The sequence below is a fragment of the Oncorhynchus keta genome, chromosome 35 (assembly GCF_023373465.1).
Source record: "Oncorhynchus keta strain PuntledgeMale-10-30-2019 chromosome 35, Oket_V2, whole genome shotgun sequence".
Classification (NCBI taxonomy): domain Eukaryota; kingdom Metazoa; phylum Chordata; class Actinopteri; order Salmoniformes; family Salmonidae; genus Oncorhynchus; species Oncorhynchus keta.
Genome location: NC_068455.1, coordinates 75565518 through 75579319, shown reverse-complemented (window position 1 = coordinate 75579319; position 13802 = coordinate 75565518). Strand labels below are relative to the sequence as shown.

Here is a 13802-nt window from a genome sequence, read left to right as displayed (position 1 = left end):
GCTATGTGTTGTTGGACAGGGTGTGTGTTGTTGGACAGGGTCTGTGTTGTTGGACAGGGTGTGTGTTGTTGGACAGGGTCTGTGTTGTTGGACAGGGTCTGTGTTGTTGGACAGGGTCTGTGTTGTTCGACAGGGTGTGTTGTTGGACAGGGTGTGTGTTGATGGACAGGGTGTGTGTTGTTGGACAGGGTATATGTGTTGTTGGACAGGGTGGTTGTTGTTGGACAGGGTGTGTGTTGATGGACAGGGTGTGTGTTGATGGACAGGGTGTGTGTTGTTGGACAGGGTATATGTGTTGTTGGACAGGGTGGTTGTTGATGGACAGGGTGTGTGTTGTTGGACAGGGTGTGTTGTTGTTGGACAGGGTGTGTGTTGATGGACAGGGTGTGTGTTGTTGGACAGGGTGTGTGTTGATGGACAGGGTGTGTGTTGTTGGACAGGGTGTGTGTTGTTGGACAGGGTATGACAGGGTGTGTGTTGATGGACAGGGTGTGTGTTGATGGACAGGGTGTGTGTTGATGGACAGGGTGTGTGTTGATGGACAGGGTGTGTGTTGTTGGACAGGCTATGTGTTGTTGGACAGGGTGTGTGTTGTTGGACAGGGTGTGTGTTGTTGGACAGGGTGTGTGTTGATGGACAGGGTGTGTGTTGTTGGACAGGGTGTGTGTTGTTGGACAGGGTATGACAGGGTGTGTGTTGATGGACAGGGTGTGTGTTGATGGACAGGGTGTGTGTTGTTGGACAGGTTATGTGTTGTTGGACAGGGTATGTGACAGGGTATGTGACAGGGTATGTGACAGGCTATGTGTTGTTGGACAGGGTCTGTGTTGTTGGACAGGGTGTGTGTTGTTGGACAGGGTGTGTGTTGTTGGACAGGGTGTGTTGTTGTTGGACAGGGTGTGTTGTTGTTGGACAGGCTATGTGTTGTTGGACAGGGTATGTGTTGATGGACAGGGTGTGTGTTGTTGGACAGGCTATGTGTTGTTGGACAGGGTATGTGACAGGCTATGTGTTGTTGGACAGGGTGTGTGACAGGGTATGTGACAGGGTATGTGACAGGGTATGTATTGTTGGACAGGGTCTGTGTTGTTGGACAGGGTGTGTGTTGTTGGACAGGGTGTGTGTTGTTGGACAGGGTGTGTTGTTGTTGGACAGGCTATGTGTTGTTGGACAGGGTATGTGTTGATGGACAGGGTGTGTGTTGTTGGACAGGCTATGTGTTGTTGGACAGGGTATGTGACAGGCTATGTGTTGTTGGACAGGGTGTGTGACAGGGTATGTGACAGGGTCTGTGTTGTTGGACAGGGTGTGTGTTGTTGGACAGGGTGTGTGTTGTTGGACAGGGTGTGTTGTTGTTGGACAGGGTGTGTGTTGTTGGACAGGGTGTGTGTTGTTGGACAGGGTGTGTTGTTGTTGGACAGGGTGTGCGTTGTTGGACAGGGTGTGTGTTGTTGGACAGGGTGTGTGTTGTTGGACAGGGTGTGTGTTGTTGGACAGGGTGTGTGTTGTTGGACAGGGTGTGTTGTTGTTGGACAGGGTGTGTGTTGTTGGACAGGGTGTGTGTTGTTGGACAGGGTATGTGTTGTTGGACAGGGTGTGTTGTTGGACAGGGTGTGTTGTTGGACAGGGTATGTGTTGTTGGACAGGGTGTGTTGTTGGACAGGGTATGTCACAGGGTCTGTATTGTTGGACAGGGTGTGTGTTGATGGACAGGGTATGTGTTGTTGGACAGGGTGTGTGTTGTTGGACAGGCTATGTGTTGTTGGACAGGGTATGTGACAGGGTATGTGACAGGGTATGTGACAGGGTATGTGACAGGCTATGTGCTGTTGGAGAGGGTGTGTGACAGGGTATGTATTGTTGGACAGGGTCTGTGTTGTTGGACAGGGTATGTGTTGTTGGACAGGGTATGTGACAGGGTATGTGACAGGCTATGTGCTGTTGGAGAGGGTGTGTGACAGGGTATGTATTGTTGGACAGGGTCTGTGTTGTTGGACAGGGTGTGTGTTGTTGGACAGGGTGTGTGTTGTTGGACAGGGTGTGTGTTGTTGGACAGGGTGTGTGTTGTTGGACAGGGTGTGTGTTGTTGGACAGGGTGTGTGTTGATTGAGAGATTGTTCTTCACTGGTAGAAATAAAGCAGTGTTTGTCATCCCCAGATGACCATGTCGTTGTGGATAAGAAGCTCTCATTAAGGATGAGGGGCTAGGGGGTGAGGGATGTGAGCGGATGATTGAAGGGTGAGGGGCTAGGGGGTGAGGGATGTGAGCGGGTGATTTGAAGGGTGAGGGGCTAGGGGTGAGGGATGTGAGCGGGTGATTGAAGGGTGAGGGGCTAGGGGTGAGGGATGTGAGCGGGTGATTAAAGTTTGAGGGGCTAGGGGGTGATGATTTGATGTCTAGGGGGTGAGGGAAGGGGGTGAGGAGGGGGAGATCTTACCGGAGAGGCTGAGGGTGTGAGGGGTGCGATGCTGCAGTCATTTCGTCCGACTGAGGGAGAGGAGGGAGCTGATATACGGTTGTTCTCACCTAAGAGAGGGGGAGGGGCGGAGAAATGCTGAGAATTCTTTTCATTAGCTACTTTCTGGGTCTAGATGTCTAACAGATCTATACAAAGACAGGCAGAGTATTGAGAAAGTCTAAGGGATGTTTTGTCAGACAACTCAAATTAGAGGACCAAAGTTGTTTTATGAAGCCTGCCTGTGCACTGGGAATTTCTGTTATCTGTGGAAAACAGTGACATTACATTATCCATACACATACACACTGTCGTGACACATACACACTGTCGTGACACATACACGAGTATTCCATCATTTTTCAAACACGGAACATAAATTCCAAGTGCTGTATTCCAGGATATGATTCCAAGGTTCCAGAAGCGATGCTGCTATCCCAGGAACGTCTGTATGCTATATCGCCATGGTGATTACGGTATCAGAACGTTGAGGTGTAAACACACTAAAGAGTCTTTCCGTCCACGGAGTGGAATGTTGTGATATTTCCAAAGGGAGCGAGGTGACCTCATTCACACCGGAGAAGGTGACAGATAGGAACACACACACACACGAATGGCGTTAACCCTATACAGTACATACCATGCCAAGATGCCGTGTGTGTGTATGTGTTTACCTGGGACCTGTAGGCTGTTCATGTCGGGCTGCAGGATGTCGGCCATGATGAGGGTTGCCACGGCAGCCTGGGAGAGGACAAAACACAGAGAGATGCTTCTTTACCTTTATTTAACTAGGCAAGTCAGTTAAGAACAAATTATTATTTACAATGACGGCCTACCGGGTAACATTCGGTTTAACTACCTTGTTTAGGGGTAGAAGGACAGATTTCTACCTCATCAGCTAGGGGATTCGATCCAGCAACCTTTTGGTTACTGGCCCAACACTCTAACCACTAGGCTACCTGTCGCTTAAGAGCGATGGGCCAGTAATTGAAAGGTCACTGATTCAAATCCCTGAGCCGACTAGGTGAACATCTGTCGATGTGCCCTTTAGCGAGGAAATTGACCCACTCCAGGGTCGCCGTCAGGGTCGCCGTTCCTGGCCATGACCCCAGGGTGTCCCAGAGTGAGTGGGATATGTCCAAATTTTGTTTGACCAGATACAATACTATTCTACAGTAAACAAATTAACAACAGACTTTCAGCACGCTTAGAGGGAAGGACATTCAACAAGCACAGCACTTACACAAATGATTGATGATTGGCTGAGAGAAATTGAAGATAAAAAGATTGTGAGAGCTGTTTTGTTCGACTTCAGTTGCGGCTTCTGACATTGTCGATCGTAGTCTACTGATGGAAAAACATATGTGTTATGGCTTTACACCCCCTGCTATATTGTGGATAAAGAGTTACCTGTCTAACAGAACACAGAGGGTGTTCTTTAATGGAAGAATCAGGAATTCCCCAGGGTAGCTGTCTAGGCACCCTTATTTTTATCAATCTTTACTAACGACATGCCACTGGCTTTGAGTAATCAACCCTATATACGTCAGCTACTACAGCGACTGAAATGACTGTAACACTTAACAAAGAGCTGCAGTTAGTTTTAGAATGTGTGGCAAGGAATAAGTTAGTCCTAAATATTTCAAAACTAAAATAATTGTATTTGGGACAAATCATTCACCAAACCCTAAACCTCAACTAAATCATGTAACGAATCATGTGGAAAGTTGTGGTGACTAAACTGCTTAGAGTAACCTTGGATTGTCAACTGTCCTGGCATATTGATGCAACTTACAACTTACAGTACAACACAATACAGTACAATACAATACAGTACAATATAACATGGTACAACACAATACAGTACAATACAATACGGTACAATACAATACGGTACAATACAATACAGTACAATACAATACAGTACAATACAACACAGTTCAACACAATACAATACAACACAATACAGTACAACACAATACAGTACAATACAGTACAGTACAACACAATACAGTACAATACAATACAGTTCAACACAATACAGTACAACACAATACAGTACAACACAATACAGTACATCACAGTACAGTTCAACACAATACAGTACAATACAGTACAGTACAATACAACACAATACAGTACAATACAATACAATACAATACAATACAGTACAATACAATACAGTACAGTACAACACAATACAGTACAATACAATACAATAGAGTACAATACAATACAATACAGCACAATACAATACGGTACAATACAATACAGTACAATACAATACAGTACAATACAGTACAACACAATACAGTACAACACAGTACAATACAATACTGTACAATACAATACAACACAATACAGCACAATACAATACAGTACAATACAATACAGTACAACACAATGCAGTACACCACAATACAGTACAATACAATACAGTACAATACAATACAGTACAATACAACACAGTACAATACAATACAGTACAACACAATACAGTACAATACAATACAGTACAATACAATACAATACCATACAATACAATACAACACAATACAGCACAATACAATACAGTACAATACAATACAGTACAACACAATACAGTACAATACAATACAGTACAATACAATACAATACCATACAATACAATACAACACAATACAGCACAATACAATACAGTACAATACAATACAGTACAATACAATACAATACAATACAGTTCAACACAATACAGTACAGTACAATACAACACAATACAGTACAACACAATACAGTACAATACAATACAATACAGTACAATACAATACAGTACAACACAATACGGTACAATTCAATACAATACAATACAGTACAATACAATACAGTACAATACAATACAGTACAATATAATACAGCACAACACAATACAGTACAATATAATACAGTAGAGTACAACACAATACAGTACAATACAATAGAGTACAATACAATAGAGTACAATACAATACAATACAATACAATACGGTACAATACAATACAGTACAATACAATACAGTACAATACAGTACAATACAATACTGTACAATACAATACAACACAATACAGCACAATACAATACAGTACAATACAATACAGTACAACACAATACAGTACAATACAATACAATACAGTACAATACAATACAATACAGTACAATACAATACAGTACAATACAACACAATACAGTACAATACAATACAGTACAATACAATACCGTACAATACAATACAACACAATACAGCACAATACAATACAGTACAATACAATACAGTACAACAGAATACAGTACAACACAATACAATACAATACAATACAATACAATACAATACAATACAGTTCAACACAATACAGTACAATACAGTACAGTACAATACAACACAATACAGTACAACACAATACAGTACAATACAATACAATACAGTACAATACAATACAACACAATATGGTACAATTCAATACAATACAGTACAATACAATAGAGTACAATACAATACAGTACAATACAATACAGTACAATACAATACAGCACAATACAATACAATACAATACAATACAGTACAATACAATACAGTACAATATAATACAGCACAACACAATACAGTACAATACAATACAGTACAATACAATACAATACAATACAATACAGTACAATACAATACAATACAGTACATTTACATTTAACATTTACATTTAAGTCATTTAGCAGACGCTCTTATCCAGAGCGACTTACAAATTGGTGCATTCATCTTATGACATCCAGTGGAACAGCCACTTTACAATAGTGCATCTAAATCTTTTAAGGGGGGGGGGGGTGAGAAGGATTACTTTATCCTATCCTAGGTATTCCTTAAAGAGGTGGGGTTTCAGGTGTCTCCGGAAGGTGGTGATTGACTCCGCTGTCCTGGCGTCGTGAGGGAGTGTGTTCCACCATTGGGGAGCCAGAGCAGCGAACAGTTTTGACTGGGCTGAGCGGGAACTGTACTTCCTCAGTGGTAGGGAGGCGAGCAGGCCAGAGGTGGATGAACGCAGTGCCCTTGTTTGGGTGTAGGGCCTGATCAGAGCCTGGAGGTACTGAGGTGCCGTTCCCTCACAGCTCCGTAGGCAAGCACCATAGTCTTGTAGCGGATGCGAGCTTCAACTGGAAGCCAGTGGAGAGAGCGGATACAATACGGATACAATACAATACAGTACAATACAATACAGTACAATACAGTACAACACAATAGAGTACAATACAATACAATACAGCACAATACAATACGGTACAATACAATACAGTACAGTACAATACAATACAGTACAATACAGTACAACACAATAGAGTACAATACAATACAATACAGCACAATACAATACGGTACAATACAATACAATACAATACAATACAGTACAATACAATACAGTACAATACAGTACAACACAATACAGTACAACACAGTACAATACAATACAGTACAACACAATACTGTACAATACAATACAATACAATACAATACAGTACAATACAATACAATACAATACAATACAATACAGTACAATACAATACAATACAATACAATACAATACAATACAGTACAATACAATACAATACAATACAACACAATACTGTACAACACAATACGGTACAACACAAAATATAGACAATATAATACAATACATAGACAAAACGAATGGTCTCTCCCATCAGTTGGTGCTCTGGTCAGTGGGTGCTCTGGTCAGTGGGTGCTCTGGTCAGTGGGTGCTCTGGTCAGTGGGTGCTCTGGTCAGTGGGTGCTCTGGTCAGTGGGTGCTCTGGTCAGTTGGTGCTCTGGTCAGTGGGTGCTCTGGTCAGTGGGTGCTCTGGTCAGTGGGTGCTCTGGTCAGTGGGTGCTCTGGTCAGTGGGTGCTCTGGTCAGTTGGTGCTCTGGTCAGTGGGTGCTCTGGTCAGTGGGTGCTCTGGTCAGTTGGTGCTCTGGTCAGTGGGTGCTCTGGTCAGTGGGTGCTCTGGTCAGTGGGTGCTCTGGTCAGTGGGTGCTCTGGTCAGTGGGTGCTCTGGTCAGTGGGTGCTCTGGTCAGTGGGTGCTCTGGTCAGTTGGTGCTCTGGTCAGTGGGTGCTCTGGTCAGTTGGTGCTCTGGTCAGTTGGTGCTCTGGTCAGTGGGTGCTCTGGTCAGTGGGTGCTCTGGTCAGTGGGTGCTCTGGTCAGTGGGTGCTCTGGTCAGTGGGTGCGGTCGCACCATCCGGGCCCAAACTGATTGTCCAAGGGCGGGATGGACCAAGCATGTATCTATGTGTTTATTCCAACCCTCATTAATTCCACCCTTCAGACAGCCACAGATCAACTCATCTTTCCCAGTAAGTCATTATTCTACCATTTCCTTCTGCAATTACATCCCTCCATTCTACCATGGTGTCTCACCAGGGACTTGAACCTCCCCATCTCCCCGCAAACTGGACAACAGAATTCCAGTAGTGGAGAGGGTAGAAAGTTTTAAGTTCCTCGGCGTACACATCATGGACAAACTGAATTGGTCCACCCACACAGACAGCATCGTGAAGAAGGCGCAGCAGCGCCTCTTCAACCTCAGGAGGCTGAAGAAATTCAGCTTGTCACCAAAAGCACTCACAAACTTTTACAGATGCACAATCGAGAGCAACCTGTCGGGCTGTATCACCGCCTGGTACGGCAGCTGCTCCGCCCACAACCGTAAGGCTCTCCAGAGGGTAGTGAGGTCTGCACAACGCATCACCAGGGGCAAACTACCTGCCCTCCAGGACACCTACACCACCCGATGTCACAGGAAGGCCATAAAGAACATCAAGGACAACAACCACCCGAGCCACTGCCTGTTCACCCCGCTACCATCCAGAAGGCGAGGTCAGTACAGGTGCATCAAAGCTGGGACCGAGAGACTAAAAAACAGCTTCTATCTCAAGGCCATCAGACTGTTAAACAGCCACCACTAACATTGAGTGGCTGCTGCCATACATGTAAAAAATGTATCACCAGCCACTTTAAACAATGTTTACATACCCTACATTACTCATCTCATATGTATATACTGTACTCGATTCCATCTACTGCATCTTGCCTATGTCGTTCTGTACCATCACTCATTCATATATCTTTATGTACATATTCTTCATCCCTTTACACTTGTGTGTATAAGATAGCTGTTGTGAAATTGTTAGGTTAGATTACTCGTTGGTTATTACTACATTGTCGGAACTAGAAGCACAAGAATTTCGATACACTCGCATGAACATCTGCTATGTTTAACACATGTGTATGTGTGACAAATATAGAAATAAAATTTGATTTGATTGGATTTAGAATTAACCTTTCTGGTTGATAACATCGACATGTCATCCCTCACTTTTCATGTCCGTCCTCTCCTCTACTCCCCCTCTGCCTTCCCTCCTCTCATCTCCTCCTGCTCTGCCTCCTCTCCTCTCCTCTCCTCTCCCTCTCCTCTCCTCTCCTCTCCTCTCCTCTCCTCTCCTCTCCTCTCCTCCTTCTCTGTCTCTATTTGTCCCTGGACAGAACTAAACACAGACAGACCAGCTTCAACAACTGTCCAGGAAAAGCATCATTAACACAGGAAAAGACTGTGTGTGTGTGTGTGTGTGTGTGTGTGTGTGTGTGTGTGTGTGTGTGTGTGTGTGTGTGTGTGTGTGTGTGTGTGTGTGTGGGTGTGTGTGTGTTTAGGTGTGTGTGTGTGTGTGTTTAGGTGTGGGTGTGTGTGTGTTTAGGTGTGTGTGTGTTTAAGTGTGGGTGTGTGTGTGTTTAGGTGTGTGTGTGTGTGTGTTTAGGTGTGTGTGTGTGTGTGTGTTTAGGTGTGGGTGTGTGTGTGTTTAGGTGTGGGTGTGTGTGTGTTTAGGTGTGTGTGTGTGTGTTTAGGTGTGTGTGTGTGTGTGTTTAGGTGTGTGTGTGTGTGTGTGTTTAGGTGTGTGTGTGTGTGTTTAGGTGTGGGTGTGTGTGTGTTTAGGTGGGTGTGTGTGTGTTTAGGTGTGGGTGTGTGTGTGTTTAGGTGTGTGTGTGTGTGTTTAGGTGTGTGTGTGTGTGTGTGTTTAGGTGTGTATGTGTGTGTGTTTAGGTGTGTGTGTGTTTAGGTGTGTATGTGTGTGTGTGTATGTGTGTGTGTTTAGGTGTGTGTGTTTAGGTGTGTGTGTGTGTGTTTAGGTGTGTATGTGTGTGTGTTTAGGTGTGTGTGTGTGTGTGTTTAGGTGTGTATGTGTGTGTGTTTAGGTGTGTGTGTTTAGGTGTGTATGTGTGTGTGTTTAGGTGTGTGTGTTTAGGTGTGTATGTGTGTGTGTGTGTTTAGGTGTGTGTGTTTAGGTGTGTGTGTGTGTGTTTAGGTGTGTGTGTGTGTTTAGGTGTGTGCAGCATTAAAGTTCTCTTCCCATGTTCCCATTTAATGATAAAGCCAGAGAGAGAAAAAAACATTCTTCACCCCTCCCCCTCTCTTCACCCCTCCTCCTCTCTTTGCCCCTCCCCCTCTCTTCACCCCTCCTCGCGCCGATTGGACAAGACACTAGGCCACTTTTCGGCCCCATTAACACTACGCACACAGCTGTAGCCCCTGGGTTGTCATGGTTATGATATGGCCCGTGGGTTGTTGTGGTTATGGTACACACACAGCTGTGGCCCGTGGGTTGTCGTGGTTATGATATGGCCCGTGGGTTACCGTGGTTATGATATGGCCCGTGGGTTGTCGTGGTTATGATATGGCCCGTGGGTTGTTGTGGTTATGGTACACACACAGCTGTTGTCGTGGTTATGATATGGCCCGTGGGTTGCCGTGGTTATGGTACACACACAGCTGTGGCCCATGGGTTGTCGTGGTTATGATATGGCCCGTGGGTTGCCGTGGTTATAGTACACACACAGCTGTGGCCCATGGGTTGTCGTGGTTATGATATGGCCCGTGGGTTGCCGTGGTTATGGAACACACACAGAACACTTCAGCTCACAAAGGAGCGATGACATCATCACGGACTGAGCTTCCTGAGGAAGAAGAGAAACCCCTCCCCACCCCTTGTAACTCACGCAAGCAGTAAATACACCTTATTGAACAGTGAGGACTGTGAAGAGACACACACACACACACACACACACACACACACACACACACACACACACACACACACACACACACACACACACACACACACACACACACACACACACACACACTATACACACACCTACACCTGGATTGTGGGTTGTGGAAGAGTAGTGGCTGGAAGGCACACACTTAATGTATTGTTAAATCTGTTGTAAATGTATTTTAATGTTTAAAAATTGTATTACAATGTATACTACTGCCTTAATCTTTGCTGGACCCCAGGAAGAGTAACTGCTGCCTCGACAGGAACTAATGGGGATCCCCCCCATCCCCCGCCCTTCAAACCGCACCTCCTATCCCCCCCCCCATCCCCCGCCCTTCAAACCGCACCTCCTATCCCCTCCCCCCATCCCCCGCCCTTCAAACCACACCTCCTATCCCCTCCCCCATCCCCCGCCCTTCAAACCACACCTCCTATCCCCTCCCCCATCCCCCGCCCTTCAAACCACACCTCCTATCCCCCCCCATCCCCCACCCTTCAAACCACACCTCCTATCCCCTCCCCCATCCCCCGCCCTTCAAACCACACCTCCTATCCCCTCCCCCCCATCCCCCGCCCTTCAAACCACACCTCCTACCCCCCTCCACACTGGGGACGTCCAATAAAAATAAAGTGATATAGATCGACCGTTCCAGACTCCTGACCCCTGACCTTTAACCTTTGACCCCAGACAGGTGTAGCTCAGATAAAACGAGTGACCCCTTGACCAACTCTGCACCAAAATGTCACCTCCTTCTCACTGAAATACAGACCTGTTGTCCTATCCCTGTCTTCCTCTGTTAACCATAGACCTGTTGTCCTATCCCCGTCTTCCTCTGTTAACCATAGACCTGTTGTCCTATCCCCGTCTTCTACTGTTAACCATAGACCTGTTGTCCTATCCCTGTCTTCTACTGTTAACCATAGACCTGTTGTCCTATCCCTGTCTTCTACTGTTAACCATAGACCTGTTGTCCTATCCCTGTCTTCTACTGTTAACCATAGACCTGTTGTCCTATCCCTGTCTTCTACTGTTAACCATAGACCTGTTGTCCTATCCCCGTCTTCCTCTGTTAACCATAGACCTGTTGTCCTATCCCCGTCTTCCTCTGTTAACCATAGACCTGTTGTCCTATCCCCGTCTTCCTCTGTTAACCATAGACCTGTTGTCCTATCCCTGTCTTCTACTGTTAACCATAGACCTGTTGTCCTATCCCCGTCTTCTACTGTTAACCATAGACCTGTTGTCCTATCCCTGTCTTCTACTGTTAACCATAGACCTGTTGTCCTATCCCCGTCTTCCTCTGTTAACCATAGACCTGTTGTCCTATCCCCGTCTTCCTCTGTTAACCATAGACCTGTTGTCCTATCCCCGTCTTCCTCTGTTAACCATAGACCTGTTGTCCTATCCCCGTCTTCCTCTGTTAACACATAGACCTGTTGTCCTATCCCCGTCTTCCTCTGTTAACCATAGACCTGTTGTCCTATCCCCGTCTTCCTCTGTTAACCATAGACCTGTTGTCCTATCCCCGTCTTCCTCTGTTAACCATAGACCTGTTGTCCTATCCCCGTCTTCCTCTGTTAACTATAGACCTGTTGTCCTATCCCCGTCTTCCTCTGTTAACCATAGACCTGTTGTCCTATCCCCGTCTTCCTCTGTTAACCATAGACCTGTTGTCCTATCCCTGTCTTCTACTGTTAACCATAGACCTGTTGTCCTATCCCCGTCTTCCTCTGTTAACCATAGACCTGTTGTCCTATCCCTGTCTTCTACTGTTAACCATAGGGGCACATGCTGACTTTTTTTTACAGCAGGTAATCCCTTCTCATTCTACAAATGTATCCACATGTATCCACACAAAACAACATGCAGAAAACATGAATTAAATCAATGCCAGTAAAAAGAGAATTCCCAATTGAAACCGCAGCAGCATATCCTAAAACAAATCCTCAAACTCACCTGTCTTTTCCTGAAACAATGTTCCTGCCCTTGTTCTTCACTGGAGCAGAACTAAGGAGAGACAGAGAGAGGAGAGGATGCTTCTGCTGCAGGGATCAGGAATCACTGGGAATGTTCAACCTCCCAGATGGAAACGAACGTCGGCAGAATTCCAAGAGCAGAATTCCAAGAGCAGAATTCCAAGAGCAGAATTCCAAGAGCAGAATTCCAAAAAAGAACCGACAATAGAAATAGGAGGGTAAAATAGTTAAACAAAGACTTTGGAAAAGTCCAATGGAGCCGGAGGGGGGGGGAAACTTTCCTGAAAAAACTATGGAACGATCCCAAATATTCCCAAATCTTTGCCTGGAGCGTTCCTCTGCTGTGTCCGCAGCCCGGCAGTCAGTCTTTCAACTGGCCTGGAATGTCAGAGAAGAAAGAAGTTATACACACACACACACGGATATTCACACACACACGGAAAACAGGGAAAAAGTTTGTACAACATGGGGGATGTGGGGAGCTTACCTCATTTAGAATATGCTCTGTGTGTGTATGAGAGAGAGAGAGAGAGAGAGAGAGAGAGAGAGAGAGAGAGAGAGAGGGCGGGGTAAGAGAGAGAGGGAGAGGGAGAGAGAGAGGGCGGGGAAAGAGAGAGAGGGAGAGGGAGAGGGAGAGAGAGAGAGAGAGAGAGAGAGAGAGAGAGAGAGAGAGAGAGAGAGAGAGAGAGAGAGAGAGAGAGAGAGAGAGAGAGAGAGAGAGAGAGTGGGCGGGGAAAGAGAGAGAGGGAGAGGGAGTTTGTGTGTGTGTTTTACCATTCTTGTGGATACCAGAGGCCCCCACAAGAATAGTAAATGAACAAAAATGTGATCAACTGGGGACTTTTTGTTTGTCCCCACAAGGTCACAGGCTCTTTCTAAGGGGTTTGGGTTTAAGGTTAGAATTAGTGTCATAGGGTTAGAATTGCGTCAAGGGATAGGTTGTAATTGTAATTATTCGCCTACCTCCTCATGCCTTTTGCACACAGTGTATATAGACTCTTTTTTTTCTACTGTGTTATTGACTTGTTAATTGTTTACTCCATGTGTAACTCTGTGTTGTCTGTTCACACTGCTATGCTTTATCTTGGCCAGGTCGCAGTTGCAAATGAGAACTTGTTCTCAACTAGCCTACCTGGTTAAATAAAGGTGAAATAAAAAAATACATAAAAAAGGTTTAGGGTTAGGAACTGGGATTAGGTTTAGGGTTAGGAACTAGGGTTAGGTTCAGGGTTAGGAACTAGGATTAGGTTTAGGGTTAGGAA

General features: G+C 45.1%; 1 protein-coding gene across 2 annotated transcripts in view; it reads right to left on the bottom strand.

Moving 5' to 3' along the window:
• hspa12b (heat shock protein 12B) overlaps positions 1–13046 on the bottom strand; it is a 48443-nt gene extending 35397 nt beyond the window's left edge. Inside the window, exons 1-4 of one of the 2 annotated variants that reach the window (XM_052497741.1) lie at positions 13028–13046; positions 12521–12918; positions 3131–3197; positions 2439–2527 (exon numbers count right to left, since the gene is read on the bottom strand). In XM_052497741.1, coding sequence (XP_052353701.1) covers positions 2439–2527; positions 3131–3176 — 135 coding nt within the window. In that variant the 5' untranslated portion in view covers positions 3177–3197; positions 12521–12918; positions 13028–13046. Of the gene's footprint in view, positions 1–2438; positions 2528–3130; positions 3198–12520; positions 12955–13027 lie in introns of those variants that run through there. The other variant, XM_052497740.1, reaches the window with a different exon arrangement.
• Positions 13047–13802: the final 756 nt, after the last annotated feature.